General features: G+C 36.1%; 1 protein-coding gene across 1 annotated transcript in view; it reads right to left on the reverse strand.

Annotated features, from left to right (window-relative positions):
• Positions 1-19,143, reverse strand: part of POLN (DNA polymerase nu) — a 103,903-nt gene that overhangs the window by 17,779 nt on the left and 66,981 nt on the right. Inside the window, exons 19-22 of the mRNA XM_035898654.1 lie at positions 16,214-16,296; positions 12,019-12,150; positions 9,285-9,395; positions 5,610-5,688 (exon numbers count right to left, since the gene is read on the reverse strand). Of these exons, the coding sequence (XP_035754547.1) occupies positions 5,610-5,688; positions 9,285-9,395; positions 12,019-12,150; positions 16,214-16,296 (405 nt within the window). The remainder of the gene's footprint in view (positions 1-5,609; positions 5,689-9,284; positions 9,396-12,018; positions 12,151-16,213; positions 16,297-19,143) is intronic.

Below are 19,143 nucleotides of genomic sequence, written 5' to 3' on the forward strand. Positions count from 1 at the left end.
AGATGGATGTTGAATCCGATTCATCTTAGAAATCTCTGTGTTCCCTACATTAAAACTGTTGGGTTTTTTTTCTGATACTACTAATACTACCTGTTATTTAATTGTGTCAATGTTCCCCCCACAAAAGTACATGGATTTCAGTGCCAGGAAAGCCTATTAAGTTGTCAAGTAACTAAGGAACAAGGTTACAATAATTTTGTAATGTTTTGTTAGATTTTTCAAGTTTCTTTTGAAGACACATCTGTAAGGATTGCTAATGTGGTAGTATAAAAGCTATAGCTTCACATATATCATGCCTGCATAGATGTTACCTGCATTAACTTTAAGCTACCTCTTACAGTGTTTCCATAATAAAGAAAAAGATATTTTAATATTTTAACTATAAAAATACAGCTAACTTGTGAAATTTGTTTTCTCAGCAGCTACATCATGAAGAGCTGGAAGCTGAACAGATGGTTAATTAAAGAGAATAGAATTTTTCCATGTACCCAACGTTTTAAAACATACCAATCTAAAAGGTGACCTACAGAAGGTTTCATAAATGAAAATTACTTATTTGTGTTGAATGACCCACATAAATGAACACTGAAAAACCTGCCACATCATGAATGTCCTTTTTGGCTGTGATATTCAAGCATATTTAATATATTTAGCTCTTTCTATAAAGAATAAACTGTTCTGACTTGTTCTGGCTCACTATGCATGAAGTGTTCAGGTAACAGTTCACCGTCTTGTGGATACATGCAAAACACTGCTTTGAATGCCTGAGGAAAGTAATGATTTTGCTAAGTCACAGCACGTCTAGAAATACAATGGTATTCATCAGATTTGGGAAGCAAAGAGCTACCTACTGGACTGGGACAGCAGCTATGGCAAGCTCACAGTCATTTCTGCAATAGCAATATGATCTAGGATGTTTCCTTCTGCTACTGAAACAAAAGCATATGTCTCTGAAACAAAAGTCTTACTCTCCTCTCAAGCAGAATCCAAAGCTTTTATCTTTTCCTTGTGATTCTATTTCTCCAGTATTAGGCTAAGGATAAAAGTTGACAATCTTGCTAGATTCAACCCCTTAGAGCAGATCTGCAACCATATACTGGGAATTGTGGGCAGAGTACCAGAGCAATAAGCATTTACTTGAAAAGCCTGGATAACTGCTACAGAAAAAACATGAGTAAAATAAATTCTTTAATTCCTGAAGAAACAGATAAAGGGACATAAGACTTATGCCCAGAATTAAAGAAAATCATGACATATAGCAGTAGCACTAAGCAGTTTACTGAATGTATTTGGTTGAAGCTATGATGTAAGCAAGAAGTCAGTTTTATCAGTATGTCCTTTTGTATGAATCTGAGAAATGATAAGGAGTCAATAAAGTACTAATGCTTGAATCCCCACACACCTTATAAAAATGCCTCTAGGTTCTTGCGTGTAACTAAAACTGAAGCCACTTCCAACAAATGAATCATTTGTGATTTATCATGTGATTTGTATCTGAAAAAAATCCAGGTCACATAACCACAATGCTTGCTCCTGGGATGATTAGGGCTGTTTCTAACTAATTTAGCTATCTGTGTACAAGTGAGCTGCATTTACAGTTCACCAGCTAAGAAAATCATTAGGTTGATTAAAGTGTTTGTTCGTTGAGGAAGACATACAAAACCTCCAACATCCACTGCTACTGAAAAGCAGCTGGGACCAGAAAATAAGATCATGCCTTTTCCTTCTATTTGCTGGTGGTTCGTCCTTTTTGAATCATTCATTTGTATCTGGCCTGTTGCTGAACCTGTCTCTTTAACTAGGCTCTGGACATGCTGAGAACTAAAGCTGTGTGTTTGTGGCACAGGTCCAGTGCTGAAGGAACAATAAACTGGTGAGAAAGCAGAATTGCTGGATTCACACCAAATTACTCAATGGTTCTGTAGACTTGTTAAATTTAATTTGCATGTTGTTGGGATATTATCATCTTTAATGACTTTCTGAGAATTCCATGTAGCACCAGGTAGATGCTGGGTAACATCAGTGCATCTCGACTTACAAAGTGATAATTTTTACAAGAATTGCTATAGGCAGCAATTCTTCCACAATTTGCCAGCATCCTTTTTTCTTAACAAGCTTCCACACATCTGCCACTGCAATGATGTTTTAAACACTGAAAATAACTACAACTGTCCATCTGAGTTCACCGAGTACCTTTCCACTCTCATCAATTCCACAAATCTTTCTTTCAGCTGCTACTGGATGCCTTGATCTCACTTCAGAAGTTTCTTTGCTATCATCTGCCTGCAGGAAACATTCTGTGGAGGTTCTGTAAATTGCATCAGACAGGTAAAAGCTGGCACTTGAATAATTTATGTCAGCAGCACATTTTCAGTAAGCAACTTGGCCATCAGCGGCAGAACAGCATCTTAACAAAGATCTAGGTAATATGGAAGAAGTCTGAAGAAATAATCTTGGTTACTTGTCAGTGCCACACAAAATTCAGAGATGTTAACACTGATGCCAGTAGCTAACCCATACCAGTATCAGTTCCTTGTCATATGTATTGTATTTAATGCTACTTTTCCCCATTTCTGTAAAATTATTTCCAAGTAACTGGTTGGCTTTTTATTGTCAACAGCATAAATTGCTAGGCTGGCATCTGAATTAAAAGATGAAGAAACACAAAGGGAAAAATGAGACTGCTAGTTGACAGAACAGCCATTGATCAGTCACAGTGGAATACACTGTTCTGTCAAGACGGCCTCTCTGATGAAGCACCATGAAAATGTAACTTGATTACCTTTCCCTGACTTCCAAACGCAATATCATATGTACAAACAATGACAGAAAATCTACTGACGACTAGTCCTACAAAAATGAAGCTTCATACTGTTGGATCAGAGCTTGCTCACAGCTGAACAGCTTACAGCGTATGAAAAATGAAAGAGTGCTGTCAGTGGAGAAGACTGCAAACATATCTGCAAACAAACGCTAAAAACCGTAAGACCTTATCTAGAATTTACTTCTTTTTCCCCTATGATTTACAAGGTAAGGAAGACAAAATGTTGAGTGTTAGCCACTAATTGGCTATGCCTTATAGGACACTGTCTCCCAGTGTAAATGTGGGCTTCGTAATCACTTCTAAAGCATATATAAAAGATTTTTCTCTTTGAAATGCTGTTCAAAGTGAAAACCCTGTTTCCAAAATTAGAAGTTCTAATAGGGAAAAAAATACTTACAAGGGGGTGAAGATAGAAGAAAAGATAGTAACGTGCTATCTTTGGAATAAATATGATCTGATGTGATGATAATAGGAGATTGATTATATTTCTCATTTTGGACGAGTTACTGTGCATTCCTACTGTTAAAACAACAGCACCAATTATGTATACACTTCCTTTTAACAATATTTTTCAAAGAGCTTTACAAAGGATGTTAGGATCACTATCCTGACTTTACTGATAAGAAAATCAAGAAACAGACCACTTAAAAAATAACTAAGCTAATGTCACCTGGCAGACAAGTGGCAACAAATTTTCAAGTTTCAGTCCCGTACTCTTTTGGCAAGACCACAGTGATGCTTTCAAACGCCAACCAGGTGAGTGTTCACAGAGTTTATAAAGGCATCGATTGTGCTTTTCTGACAAGCCTGGCTTCTAAGCACCTACTAAATATTATGGCAAGGACCCATTAGTGACTATTAAAAGGCTCTCCTTTAGCAAAGCCATCCAGTTGTTAATGGCTGGCAGGATTTCAGAAGTCCAGTTTAAAACAGTCTGTCGCTTTTAGATGCCCTGGCAGTCTTGGTCTTTCCCAGCTGTGACATTTATGATAGAAATAAGAAGAATAGGCAGTGACACTTTTCTGATGTGTGGCATAGCCATTCCCCTTTGCTTTCACAACACCAGGAAATTCAACATGTAAAAATTTCAATAGTTCCCCTTGTCTATTACCTCCTTAGCCATTTGGTGACACTACTTCTGTAAAAGAAATAGTTTTGAGAAAGGACAACGCAACTAAAATTTTCTGTTGAGAGAAGAAAACATTCATGAGCTTTATCAGACACTGCATTAGTTGCAAAAAACTTTGGCTTTCTCAGAATTACAACAGCTAGTTATTGAACCTAAAGATCTGTGTGCTAGGTAGGAACTGCAGAAGGGGGTACAGTCTTTGTCCCCTTACCACCTCTACTTGCCTCCTCCATTAAAAACTGATCTCCTCTTGTCCCAGAAGGCAGCTGCTCTATCACAAATCTAACTCAAAGTTACACCTGCTAGAGAAATTTTCAGCCAGGCCACAGCTGCCAGATTCTGGTCTCTTCATACAGTTCAGGCAGCAGAAAGAATTATAATCAGTGCAGAAAATCTGCCCCAAAATGTACAGTGCAATATGTTAGAGTACATGATCCAACATTTAATACACAAATATATTGTTGCCTGAATGCATGCAGCATCTCCACCAAACAACCATTTCCCATTTCAGATTTGTACTAGCGGGCCGCCACTTTTATTCTTTTTTGTGATAGTTCAATGGTATTTTTCTCAAAAAGAACACTTAAGAACGTTACTCAACAAGCTTTAGTTTTGGTGTAGGAGTGACTCTACCTTTGAATTCAACACATGCAATTTATATTTGTAATTAGAAATTACATATTGAAACATTGATCAAATAAGGCAACACTGCTGTGTGTAAGTGATAGACACACAAACACACACAGAGTATTTATACGGTTAGATATTACACATAATTGCAAAGTATGTTTGGGAGGCCAAACCCTGTTACTTTGTACTGTCTAAGTACCAAGTCCTTAATGCATGACTGCTACACCTAAGTTTTTATGATTTCCCCTTCTGGATGACAACAGAAACACTGATGCTCTGCACTACCTGCTATCTCTGCTTTTATCTGAACTTCTACTGCAAAAATTCACGTTCTACTGAATTGTTTACTACTGCATTACAAAAGATGAGAATCCATTTGTTTGGAGTTTTTTCTGCATGTTTGCCTTCAAAGTATCTTTCTACTGCAGCAAATAATAATGCTGACTCTCTCCACCATCCCCTCCATCCCTTGTTACAGGAAAAGTAGACTTCATTATTTCTGCTAGTGGTGTAAAAATCTTGAGGACATTCTGTGATCTCCTACCCAATTATGAGCAGTCACAACAGAAGAGAATCATGACGACCTAGCTTTTCTTTAGCAAAGGAAAGCCATCTATAGAAGAATAAAAAAATGTTCATTTATTTTGCTTTAGCACTGGTTTCCTGATTCCTGTTTTTTTCCCAGACCATTGAAAGTTCAATTCCCATTGTACAATACACTCAAAATACAGGAAGGATATGATCAGTGGGCTTGATTTCAAAGATGCGGAACTACCAGTGAACTAGATCTGACTCAGTTTAAATGGCCCCGGGGCACTTCATTGCCTTGGGATGGATTTACAGATCCAACTATTTAAGCACAAAGATATAACTTTGAATGTATAAAACTATCCCACAAGTCTTTGCTTGTTAAAAGATTCAGAGGCATACATGATATTTCTACAGCTTCTTAAAATGCCAAAACCACATTCATTTCAACTAATTTTGTTTTAAAATCAAACAGGTCTGCAATCATTCATTACTAACCTGGCTGTTAAAGTCGGAGAAATGACAACAGAGGTAAAAATCTCCACCATAGCCATTTTACAAAGATCAGCTGCAGATCCTATGAAAGAAAGTGATCTGCTTTTAATTTAAAGCATACAAAAGGAAAATGTTCTTCTTGGAACTATGGCATAGGAATGAAAAACATCCTAAGATTTTGAATTATAAGAATTTGCAAAACTACCAGATTCAATTCATGTAATATGTGAAACAGATCATAAGATTAATAAATAACAAACTAAATGATTACATGTTAATTAAAAACCAGAAAGGAATAATATTAAATTATGTGCCAACTAAAGGCAAATTTCTCAGTCATGGCCATGAGTTGAAAAATTCCTCTTTATAAAAAATGTCTGAAATTGACTAACTCTAAATTGGAATTAAAATTTACCTATAAATCAATTAAAATTTAATGTCACAAAAGGTTAGAACATTGTTGCAGAGCTACATTCCCATTTGGAAATTTAGTTTCAAGCTTTTTCATATTTCCATGTGTACGTAATATATATTCATCACATATTACAGCGTTAAGAGCAGCGGTGCATAAAACAGTGCCATGTTATATAATAGATTACACATTTCTGGTGATCAAGAGGCAGAACGATTCTCCAGGCCTGCAGTTTGGTGAAGGGGTCTGTTCTGAACCACACCACAGTTTACATAAAAATTTTTCAGATAAAATACAGAAAAAAAATCTTTAAGTAAGGATTGGAATCCATAATTCTCCATGTCCCATCAGATACCCTAATTGTACTCGACTGTAGACATCTTCCTTCTCACACCCCCTAATTCAAAGAATTTGGAGTTCTTTCTTCCCAATGGTCCAGCTTCCAGAATAAGGACAAAGAGCAGCCAGGTAAGCAAATGGTAGGGGTACTCTCCTGGGAGGTGAGAGAAGATCTCAGAGATCAAGGAGATAGGCTTAACACCTCTTCTTCCTTCATGGTTTTCTGTGACAAACCACCTCCTCTGCATCCCACACTGAGACTCTGTTTTACTCATTAACCACATCGAGTGCGGATCCACAGCTGATTACTGAGATGGCTACATGTAATTGCGAAGTTTGTCCCAAATACCTATCTTGTTTTCCTGGTCAAATGATATGCCAAACTGATTCAATGTAACACAAAAAGGGACACATTGATATAGAAAGTAAGAAAGGATGTTTTGGCAAAGGACAAGTGACCTTCTTGGTGACAGTGAGAATAAAATTATAGAATTGAGTATTTAATCCATCACAATACGCATATTCTCTATGTATTCTTCATGAAACAATGTAAAGTAATAAAAAACATAACTCATAGGAAGACTTTTTTTTTTCTTCTGAGACATGATTTTTAGGAAAAGGGTATTTTAAAATAAGAAAATAATTATATTCTTCTGGTTGACTTTGCTGCAATTTTGTAAAAGTTTAACTGATAGAGCACACTTTAGAAAAAGTACTTTGATTACATTTTTCTGACCAGTTCTGCAGTGCTTTTTAAAACCATTCCTTAAAGTTAACATGACAAAATAAAAAAAATAGAGCAGATACTGGTGAATGGTGCTCCATTATTTTCCCGGTGCATTTGGAACTCACCGTACAGCAAACTCCCAGAGCAGAGTTCTTCCAACTAAATGTAAGAGTTTTCATGATTAATAATATCTTAATAAAATAAATGGTTTACTCTTTAAGGTTATCTAGAGCTGAATTATAAATGAAGAATACTAAGCTGTACATTGGTAAAAACTATTGAACAGAGAAATACTCAGAAAGAGAAAAAACACTACAAAAGACCAGTGGTAAATCCAGTTGTCGTAAGCTGAAGCTGGAACTCTACATTTCAGCGTTGTCATGCATCAGAAGAAGCCTTCTTCAGTTGTGGCTACCATAACCAAAATGCAAACTGCTTAAATTAATTAGGCTATTATATATGTATAAACCACATACATGCAGTTTAGTACACTAACTGTGAAAAAATATTTTAGCATAATTAGAACATTTTTACAGTCTTTAAGTATTATCACAGAGATGCAATCCTGAAATTAAGACATCCTTGTAGTCTAGAAGGAAATTTTTAATAAAAGTTGGCAATACCGAATACTATAGAGTTTTTAATCCTTGCTTCATCACACCTTCTAATATTGCATGTTTTGAATCACAGTCACACTGTTTTCATCAGATTTGCCCTGCAGTATTATTTGAGCCAACAATGAAATATGATAATCTTATTGTTGTAGGTTATGTTACCTATAAGCAAGCGCTTTGTAGACAGTCCTGCAATAGCTTTGCCTCAGCTCTTTGGACAGATGGACATAAGCAAGTGCTGCTCAGAAGGCCATGCAGGTTTATTAATGCTACACTGTACACTCAGCAGGATCTGCTGTATTAGCTCAAGCATTGGGCCTTCAACTGGAGAGGGCTGCTGGCCAGCTGGATGGAAACCCAGGTAAAATGAACACAAGTCTCTGGAGAAGGTTGTATAGGCATGCCCAGTGTTATAAACATGCACACTTTGCTACAGATTTTATAAGGATATTTTAAAATTCTACATTTGGGACCTTAGTACAGCAAGGCAGCCACCACTTGAGCACAACTATTATTCAAGGAACAGGACATATATTAGAATTCTAGATCTGTACATACCCTTGCACTTAAATTCAGTCACTACTTATAAGGAGTGTCAAATACGACATAAATACTTAAGTGACTTTTAAAATGAAAACTTAATAATATTTAGAGAGAAAAAAAGAAACAACATATGATCCTTTCAAAAGGAAAATTCAAGGCCCTTTATAAAAAGCACACCATCACCATGGCTAGAAAGCACTTTTTACTTGCCTATACATTGTACACTTCCAATATAACATAATGAAAAACCTGTCAGGATCATGCAGTTAACAAAATAATTCTTCCAAGGGGTAGCTTGATAGGAGGGATCTCAGTCTTGGACTGCCAGCTCAGTTTTTATTTTTTTCTTTAGGTGGCTAAATTCTGTACAAGACTGAGCCCCCAGCAATTTACACAGAGTATGTCAGTGGATCAGATTAATTAACATTTGAGCACTTAGGCTGATTTTTACATTTCCAAGCTATATGGCAAATTTGTAATGTTTTTCTGTGAAAAAAAATACCTTTTTTCTTGCCGTCCATAGAATTAAGTTTGAATGTTCCTTACAAATAATGAGTTGGGTTTCAAAACAAATAACAAGGCAAGATTCTTGTGATATTGTATATTTTTTAAACTAAAGCTATCTGGCAACAGAAAAACTAGAATCTGTACGCAGCATAATCACAGAAACCCTTTTGCAGTAACAAACTATCAAAAGCACAAGGAAAATGTTTTAAGACAACGATGCATCTGAAGCACTGAATTCTAGGTATTCTCTCTGTACGTAGTTTGTATCTATACCGATATTTAACTACCGCACCACAGAGCACTATAATGTGTTAGAATATTGTGGTTTATGATACTGTTTACTGGCAATTTTCAAGGTAGATAGAATACACCATTTAAACTTCTCTTTTATAGTAAAACTCATGCCTCAGTATTCTACTCCAGTAGACTAATAGAATATTCATTCTTTTGAGATGACCAGAGTTGTTGTCCGCTAAAGGCAAGCACAGATAAAGAGACAGGTAGGTAAGTAGGAAAGTAGGCAGTTCTTTTTTTACCTTGAACAATAAAATTGACAGCCTGCCTCTCTGCTTGAGTACGTAGTTTGTAATCCTGTGCACTGATATTAGCCAGCGGTCTCTTACGTCCCATTATGGAAACCACATAACCTTGTAGGATTCAAATAGAAATTAGTATTCTTAGAGTGATTAAAATTAAATCTCAAAAACTGTTTTTGAAGATAATACAGATTTTTGTAATTATGTGCTGCCTGAGTCAATTTAATACTTTGCCCACTGAAAATAGTCAGAGATTCTCTTATTTAAACCTTAAATACTTATTGTATTTTTGGTCTAAGTATTATTTCATTCAGACGATTGGTACATTTTATATAAGGAAAATTTTTGTTCATTAAAGCTGTATTTTCATTAGGAATGTCTACTGATATACCAGCAAACTCTCTCTGTGGGAGACGAAACTATAAATACCTAGCAGAATTAGCTATCTATTAGCAGCCATAATTAGAGCTTTCCTTCAATGAATAGTTTATTTGGGAATAGCAAAGAAAAATTAATTTGTAGAATAATTAAATCATTAATGAATATTTCCCAAAAATATCAAATAGTTTTGGGGAAAAAAACCCAAAGTTATAACTTTTTTTCCCCTTTTCTTTATGTGGTATTTTCATGTCCCTTTTACAGCCAAACTTCCTTAACTCTAGTGTGGTGGGTTTTTTAGTTTAAAAGAAATACATGAGAACTCAGTTAAAGCTTTATGTTAGGTCTAATGACATATTTTGCCAAAAACTATTTTGGAGGGCAAGTGAGAGGAGTTGAGAAAGGAAAAGACATGTGAGGATCCTCTTGTCAAAATAACATACATAAAAACTTGTCTCAACTTATCTCCAAAACTAAACTTCTCTTCTTATTTTAAGAAAAATTAAAAATCATCCATGTTAAAAATATATCTTTACAAACTCTCTCATTATACTTCTGATCATCTGAATTGTCATTAGATACCACAGAAGTTCAGAGTTTCACCTCCTCTTTGGCATCACGATCTGCAAGCACATGTATTAAGGAGACCTCTTCAAACACAAAGTTACGACCTTACTATGGACAACACATACCCGGGCTTATGTGCAGAGGATGAAGATGGTTCTGCTGAATTAATAGAGCTTTCTGCAAATTAGTGTATTTCCAGGAGCACTGATAGCAAAAGTACCAGTTTTAGAACAAGGAGCTGACTTACTTGGATGTTAGGATATTCTTTGGCAAATCATTCTTCCCATTTTAACTAGGATTTCCCATGAAGAACATTATCTAAAGATGGAATTCTTGAAACATTAGATTCTCAGGGAAAAGTAGATTTACTGTAATGTCCTTATTCCTATGTGGTGTGTCTCCACAACAGAATCACCCTTGCAACACTCATAGCTGATTAGCATCCCCAAATACCATCTTTCATATAATAGTGGAACAGTATGCTTCTGTGGTCAAGGATTAATCTGCAAATGCATATTTGAATGATGTCTTCTTCTTAATACATTGATTACGTAATCAAAAAACAAGAACAGTATAACAACATATATACTAATACGCTAATAAAAATATCTTCATCACAAATTATTATTATTAATTATATGTCTACACAGATTATCAGACATTCATTAACACCTAAATAATATTAATCAGGTGTGTGCTGTTCACCTTTGCACTGCGTATAAGTAAAGAAAAGTTACCTTATAATGAGCTCACTAGGTTGGAATGTTTTTGTTGGAAAGTTGGAATTTGAGATGGATTAACAAGAAAAACATTAAATAATGTTGACCTGCTGCAGATTTTTTGGTAGATATGTTATGCTGGGCTTAATTATAGGTAAAAATAGATTTTCAGTAACTTCACTTTTCTTTAGTAATAGTAATGAATGAAGGAATTCAGTTGTGTGACACAATGATAGTTCATGCTTCCAGTAGAATTTTAAGCCCTACAAAGTAGGAATACTATAATTTTCATAACTAGAAGCCAGTTATATGCTTTTATCATGATGCTGACCCATACAATGATGGGTAATATTATCTTGCAAATTTACTATTTATTGCTGCAAAATGTCTTGGTACAGTATACTGTACTAAGAAACAGAAGAAATCAATTTTGACAGTTCTGCTAATAAGCTTTTAAAAGAAAATATTTCAAGAAGCTATACTTTCTCTCCTCAAATTACTGCACTCCCAGGATTTGCTAAATATAAATGCATGTAGACGAACAACAAATTTGATGCAAAGAAGAGTTTGCAGCTGCTGGCTCCAAGAAGCACTCTGTACACACCTGTCATCACAGATACCACCTGAACTTCAAGAACATAAATTCTGACTGATGCAAAGAAAAAATACGTTAAAAAAACCTGGCTCTGTAAATTGGATCTTTGACTAAATGGCTGAACTTCCATGGTCCAGCAGCCATGTAGCATATTTATTAAGTAAAAGATTCCTTGGGCTTTTTTGTGTTCGAGTACATTATATGTCAAAATGATGCAGTGTAACTTGACATTAAGTAGGGTTCACTCTGAGAACAGATGTCTTATTCTGTTAGCATCTTTCTGACAAAAGGCAGACAGGTTTAACCAGATCTTCTGAGGGTTAAAAGATAAAAAAACCTGATTGACCAAGAAATTATATTCTATCTTTTTTCTTGTCCTATAACTACCTGAATTTTGATCGAGCTGAATCTTAGTCTTCACCACTTACACAGTGCTGATCAGTAAACAAAAATATGCTTCCAGACTTCGGATTACCTTTATTTCGGCATTGTTCAATGGTTTTCTTTGTAAATTCATGTACTTTCTTGTATTTTTGCATAAAACTCTCTATAAATTGACTGGCTTGAAGAGGAGTAATTCCCAGGCTGTCAGCAAGACGTTCTTTACCTGGTGGTAAAGAAATTATCTTATTATGCAGTAAAGCAGAACAGGAATCCACTACATACAATAGCACTGTTACATTAACTATTAGTGGAATTAGTTAAACTTTACTTATCTCTATGAAAGAAGATGGATCTGATACATTACAGTCATATTTCAACAAAGCAAATGTTTAACTATAAGCTTGACTGTTCTACTGAAGTTACTGGATTAAGAATATACTTAAGAATTATATAAGAAGTATGTAATTAAGAAATTCCTAGTTATAATTTATACCTATAATGTGGTTGAAATATCGTTTGTTCAAAGAACAACACTGTTGCTTTAAGTATCATTTTACTAGTTCAGCATTGAAATCTGCAAACTTTGAGGAGCAGATGAAGAACTTGAAATCAATTTTAAATAAACACAAATGTGAATGAAGATCTAAAAAAGGATGGAGATGTGGATGGTTGAGTTTAGCTAGAAATTTTAGATTTGGTGTAGAAGTCACAGAAAAACTTCACTGCTGAAGCAATCAGACCACGTAGCTTCATTTTAGAAAGGCAGTTAGGAGTCAGTCCCACGGATTTAAAACAGTCTTAGGCTCCTCAATGTCTGTAAAAATCTGTGTCCAAGTTGTGAGATAAAAGGGTTGGAAAAAGAAAAAACTGAAGTGAAAAGTGTTTCAACAGAGACAGAAAGGAATAATAGCTTTTGGATAGGATATAGATGCACAATATATATTATGTTGAATCTAAAAGACTTTTCTAAGATAAGGTGGAAAAAAGCCGAAGACAGTTTTCCAGAGTGTGAAAATAAAAAACTAAGAGCTACAGTTTAAACACATTTATAAACCAAACAGTTCCAGTAAAAATAAAACATACATCAACATTAGTCATATGAGGTTTGAAAGACAGATATATTTATGTCAGCTGCACAGCAACACAAAATCAGCACTGTGTCTGCAAATAACATAAGCTGAGAGGCAACGTCTCAAGGCACCAAAGGCAGAGAAAAGTTATTGTCACAGTAATACTGTCAAGAAAAATTATCTAGCATTTTTGAAGGAGAGAAGATTTCAGCCACCTAAATGCCATCACTGTCAGTCTGATGTGCATTTCAGAACACTTCTGTAGCATTCTGTTTTAGTCATGCCAGGATCTGCACTGAGCTGTGGGAACACCAGTCTGGACAAGGTACTAGAAGAAATTCACAAGACATCCAGGATGACTCTTGCTGAGCTATTATAGGTCTGTACTTTTATTTGACATCTAATTAATTTGGGTTTTCTTCCTGGGTCAGCAAATGACAAATCTATCTGCTAAAGCATATATTGTTAACACCTAGAAGACTACTGTGGCTTCCTTAGAGAACTGTAATATCTAAGTTTGCCCATGTTATCCATCTAAAGAACTACTGACATACAGAACAAAGTGTTGCATAAAATAGTAAGAAAATTAAGCCACAATATCATTAAGAAAGTCTGAAAGGTTCCAGGGAAATGCAGTTCCTGGGAAGCAAAAAGAGGGCAATGTATAGGCACGCAATTGTGTTAGACCATGTTCCACAATGCAGGAACATAGGCCATGCAAAGCAATGCTCAGGAATGGACTAAAGCTTCCCTGAGGACTCTTCTTGAGTTATCTGTGCCAGGGGAATTGTTAGCAGCAGCCTATGAGTTTTAGTGGTCTCCATTCTGTAATATCAACTTTCAAAACCGAAAATATTAGTTTCTCTGCTTTTCATTTAGACACCTTGACATCCCTCTGTATCAATTCAGGGCTTGAACATAGTGCCAATGAATGGAATTAATTCCTTATTTTACAGATGTTTAAGTTGTCCGTGCTTTAGTGTTGCAAGATGACTGAGGCAGAAGCAGGTGAAGAATTGCTGCAAACCAAGCAAAAAACAGTAATACTGTCATCCCTCTCAATAGTAGGTGTATTTATTAAAGTAGCAACTCCTAGACATAATGAGTCTCTTCTTTCTTTATTATACTATTTTATATCCTAGAGGATTACATAAAAGACCTTGAAAATATGAACCAAATGTATCCTAGAGCTAAGAAGACAAAAAGAAAAAAAGATTATTATTTACTACAGGAAAGACTGTCATTAAGTCCTGCAAGCATAATACAGTCAAGATCCTCAGGAAATGCTTCTGTATTTTTCAATCCCAAAAGAAGTAAAATAAATATTATTCATACTCTTCCATCGTATCAAAATGTCTCCTTAATGAAAAGTTAGCCATCTTTTGAAGGGAGACAAATTCAGTCCATCAATTTCAGGTATCTAACGATTATTTTTTGTCAGCCCAGTTTCCACCTAAATAGTTTAATGATATCATTCCCTGTTATGTCTCAATTAGGGTCTGATCACACTGCTAATGAACTGAAGCATCTTCTTATCTTTCAGGTGCTTCAACTGCCTTCATTGAGAGAGAGGGAGATGAAGCACAAACAAGTAAATGAAGGTACTTAAATCAAGCACTTCTGCACTGAAATGTTTAGTCCCTGGTAAAGAGCAAGTGAGGGAGTGCCAGTACTGTGCTTAATCTAATCATCTAAATTCTCTATAGCATGAGTCAACAGACATAGTCTCTATCGAGGGAGGCTCTAGCCCTGGTAATTGAGGCATTTCCTTTTCTCCACTGCCTATACACAGAACTACAGTGCATTCGGCCGGTGGTGATTCAGTCTGATTGAATCAGGTATCTGCCTGCTTCACGCGGAGTGAAGGGAACACATGAGAAATGTGAAGCACCTGCATGGACCAAGGGGCAGGGGTGCTAATGCTTGCATTCTGTAAAATAAACTTGTGATGAAAACATTCAGTCTGGAAATGGGAAATTTGATTCCAATCTCAGCATGCGAAGCTCTGAATTTACACTGCAGGGAGCTACTGCCGGGCTTTTTTTAAAAAAGATGTTTAAAATGCAATATAGCTTAATGTAAAAATGCACATGTGTGTATATTCTTATATGCATGTATATAATCTACACACACCCCTATACATAAAATAGATATTCTGGAGAGCTGAAACTGAAGTGTTTTTCTCCTCTTCCCTGTTGAACACCCTTGGCCAACTCTGCCTTTGGTTCAAGGACTGTTGATGACTCACTGCAAAAGATGGTTTAGAGAGCATACCAACCCAGGAACCTACGATGTAGTTTTAAGTTCTTCAAAATTGAATAAAGCCTGCAACCTAGGGCTCTCATTTCCGGAATGAGTTTTCCAACTACTCATCTTCTGTAGATATTTTGGATTTCTCCAAAGACCTACATAAAGTTGAGTTAGCTGTTCACTAAAACAAGAACTTGTAGGCTGATGATACATATGCACCTGTCTTCCCAGAAAAGGCAATTCTAAGCATGTATAAAGCATAAGGAGAGTTGGGCATCATTTAAGAAATGGTAGGCAGTTTTGGAAAGTATGCAGAATGTCTTGACTTATCTAGGACCTGGGCAGGACTTAGGCAGAATGGGTAGCAGTTTGAATTTTTGCAAACTTTCTGCAGTTGTGAAGAAATGGCAGCAAACATTAAGATCTAAAGTAAGGAAACACTTCTATACTGTGAGTGTGACTGGGCACAGGTTGCCCAGGGAGGTTGTGAAGTCTCCATCCTTGAAGACATTCAAAAGCCATCTGGACACGGTCCTAGGCAACTGGCTCCAGATGTCTCTGCTGGAGCAGGGGACCTGGAGCTGATGACCTCCAGAGATCCCTTCCAGCCTCAGCCATTCTGTGATTCTGTAAATGTGTTTTGAGACAGTATTGCAATGCTTTTAATTTCGCGGCAGTTATTCTCATCTCTGACAGAATGCAAAGTCCACTCAAAATTAAACTCATTTTAGATAAAGACAAATGCTTCAGTTGCATCAGCAGCAAATAAACATGAAATCAGAGTAATCTTTGTGTATGTCAATGGGGCTGTATTAATTTGAGAATTTTGATACTGGGTGGATCATTTAATAATCCTTAAAAAAACCCCAAAAACGTAATACTAACAAACTTTTATTCACCTTCAGAAATTCAACCTACTTATATAAATTATATATAAAGCTGAGAGGTTTTTCTAAAAATACCTACCTGCTCCATAAACCACTGAGTAAACTATACGTTTTGCTTGCTCTCTATCAGCGTGTTTCACTTGTTCACTTGGAATCCCCTTCCTAAACAAACAAACAAAAATCATACATTTTCAGTTAGAACTAATTTAAGTTGTTAACCCCACAGAAGATGGATTTAAAGTCAATAACCATTTAATAACTACAGACTTGTAAGATATGAACAGAAGCACTCCTCAGCCAGGAATGCACAACTTTTTTACAAATTTTGGTGGTGACAGTCCATAGTAAGTGAAGCTCTTTATTTTAATCTTTATCTTGTCCTTTCCATTTCTATTTACTCAAATTCTTGGCTAGGAAAAGTCCTACTACTATATTATTAGTTCTTTAGGCTGAAGAAGATTCAGTATTGACCCATGAGAAAAAAATAAATCTTTCCAGCAACAGCATTTCTTCAAGACATGATGTATATAGAGACTCAAAGCATAAGTCTGACCTAAAGCTTATTTAAACAAAGGTTATATCAGGGCTTCACAAATAGGAATATCCAACCTTTGATCAAGAATAATGACTGATAAAAGCACGCACTGAATCTCTCCATATGTTTTACAGAGCTCCACAATAGAGGTGCTTCATAAAACAGCAGCACTGGCTGTTTCTTAACTAGAGAGTTTAGCTAGTTTACTCCCAGGAAAATATCCTCCTTCCCAGTTCCCACTCACTCACCAACTGATGTAAACAGTCCTGCAAAAGGGCTAATGGATTTAGCAATTTGCAAATAAAAAGCTAGGACTCTGCAATCATCAAGTACGTGCCACCTAAGCTTTTCCTTATACATTGTAGCTTCAGAAAGAATGCTGACATTATTGACAGTTGACAACACTGAAAAATATTGATCGTTTGGTTAAATGGAAGTCCATTAGGGGAAATCTTGTTCATCTACTCACACTCTGAAAACAAATACCTATACAAATTGTATTCAGAACATAGAGATGAATTGCTATCAGAGATACTTGATGACATATGCACAATTTGTGAATAAGTCTCCTCATGAGACTGTTCATGATGATTTGGTTGCATTTTTAAAAGCAAAGTTTGCTATGCTTTGTTATGAGAGGTTTTTTGCCATGAGAGACGCTTTGACAGGAAAGTTTTGGCTGATGAGCTTTGAGAAAATGGCATATTTCTGTGTATCTTCTTGAAGAAGAGTCTTTCACCATTACGATGATATTCAAACACCTACAAAATCAGCTGAGCCACAAATTTTTTCTTGCTTGGCCTGTACACTGATTTTAGACAAACCTATGCACAGTGCTGGTATAATTTTGGCACTCTGAATGATAAACAGGTAGACCTCGAGTGGAAGGATTTAAGCAAATCCTTATTGCAGTACAGATTTTCTGAAGAGGAAAAATAAAATTGAATAAGATTTTAAACCTTCATTGGGCAAACAGTCTTTGGTTTTGTAGAAGCTCAAATTGTTCCTTTGGATGCTACTAATTACTCAATGATAAAATAGACTTTTCACTGCTCATTTTAGGCTGAGGAACATGAAGAACTGGATATCTAATACCTAGTGTTTTTCATATGTAATGAAGACTATTCCTACTTAAGTCAATTATTCTCGTAGCTGGAGACTCTATAATTTGCCTTCTTAGTTATGCCAGGTCAAAAGTTCATGACTCTCTTGAATAAAGTAGGTTGAGATTCCCAAATGTACCTGAGCAAGAGGACAAAGTGGCAATTGGAGCTAATAAGTGCAGAATTAGGAAACAAGGCATCATTAAGGATTTCCTGCAGCAACCTCTGGCAGAAAGTCTGCAGGAATTTCCTGAAGAACCTGGCAGAAAGCTACATATATGCTTGAGAAAGCATCTATCCAGAACCTGGAGGGAAAATAGAATCTGATAAGAGAATAGTCTTACCTGAGGACCTTTCTGAGATGAAGAACCACGACTGAAGAATGCTGAAACTAGGGAAACAATACAAAATGCAATACTGCTTTCCTAATACTGCATAATTTGAAATGGAGGCCTGGAGAAGAAGGCAAGAGATAGGAGTGTAGCAATAGTTTACTTGCAGATTTACTTAAGTCTGAGGCTAGAGGCAACTGAGAGCCAAGGGGTCAGCAGGGGGTGAGTATGTTAGCTGCTCACTTCTCTGAAAAAGAAGAGCTGTAATAGAAAGAACACAGTGGATAAGAAGTCATGGAGATCTGTAGAGGAACATACATACTTATCAGATCATGGTACTGCGGAAGGCACAAGATGAGAGTCTTTCCAGGGGAGACTGGTGGTTCTAGAGAAGTTTTCACAGTGAAAGAAAACACTAGAACTTGATTATGTGCACAGCAAGACCCACTGCTAAGATTTTAAGCATGATTTTGCATTATCCAAGCTTCAACATGAAAGAGCTGACTGGGAAAGACAGAAATAGACTTATTGCTGTAGTCAAGATAGGCAGTGTCAGGAGGAGGATTCCATTATTCCATTGTAAGCAATCCCAATAAAACCTTGCCTGACACAGTTATTGGTGCAGATGTACATGCATCATGTGATCATGGCAATCACAACAGTCACTTGGCATTTTGTGATCTTTGGTTACTTATGAAATACAGGAGAAGCAATTAAAATTTCAGAGCTTTATGTCAAATATTTAATATAAAGCTAAAACCAAAATAGTCAGTCAACAACTTCTAGTGTGTCAGAGTGGAAATCTGAGCACTTGGCAGAGAGGCATTACACCTAGCACTCTGCATAATTGTAAGTTTATGCACCACATTCAAGAATCCGGAATAATAAAGTATGAAATCGCCACATTAATCACAAGTGCTTGAGCAAACAGAAGTCATTAATAACAGCTACTCCTTTTCTTTTTCTAATAATGAAAATGTTGTTTTCTGTTTGTATTGACAATGATTGGTTTCTACCTGTAATGCTTGATTCCTTCTGT

Source organism: Egretta garzetta, unplaced genomic scaffold (genome assembly GCF_000687185.1).
Source record: "Egretta garzetta isolate BGI_Z169 unplaced genomic scaffold, ASM68718v1 scaffold107, whole genome shotgun sequence".
Classification (NCBI taxonomy): Eukaryota; Metazoa; Chordata; class Aves; order Pelecaniformes; family Ardeidae; genus Egretta; species Egretta garzetta.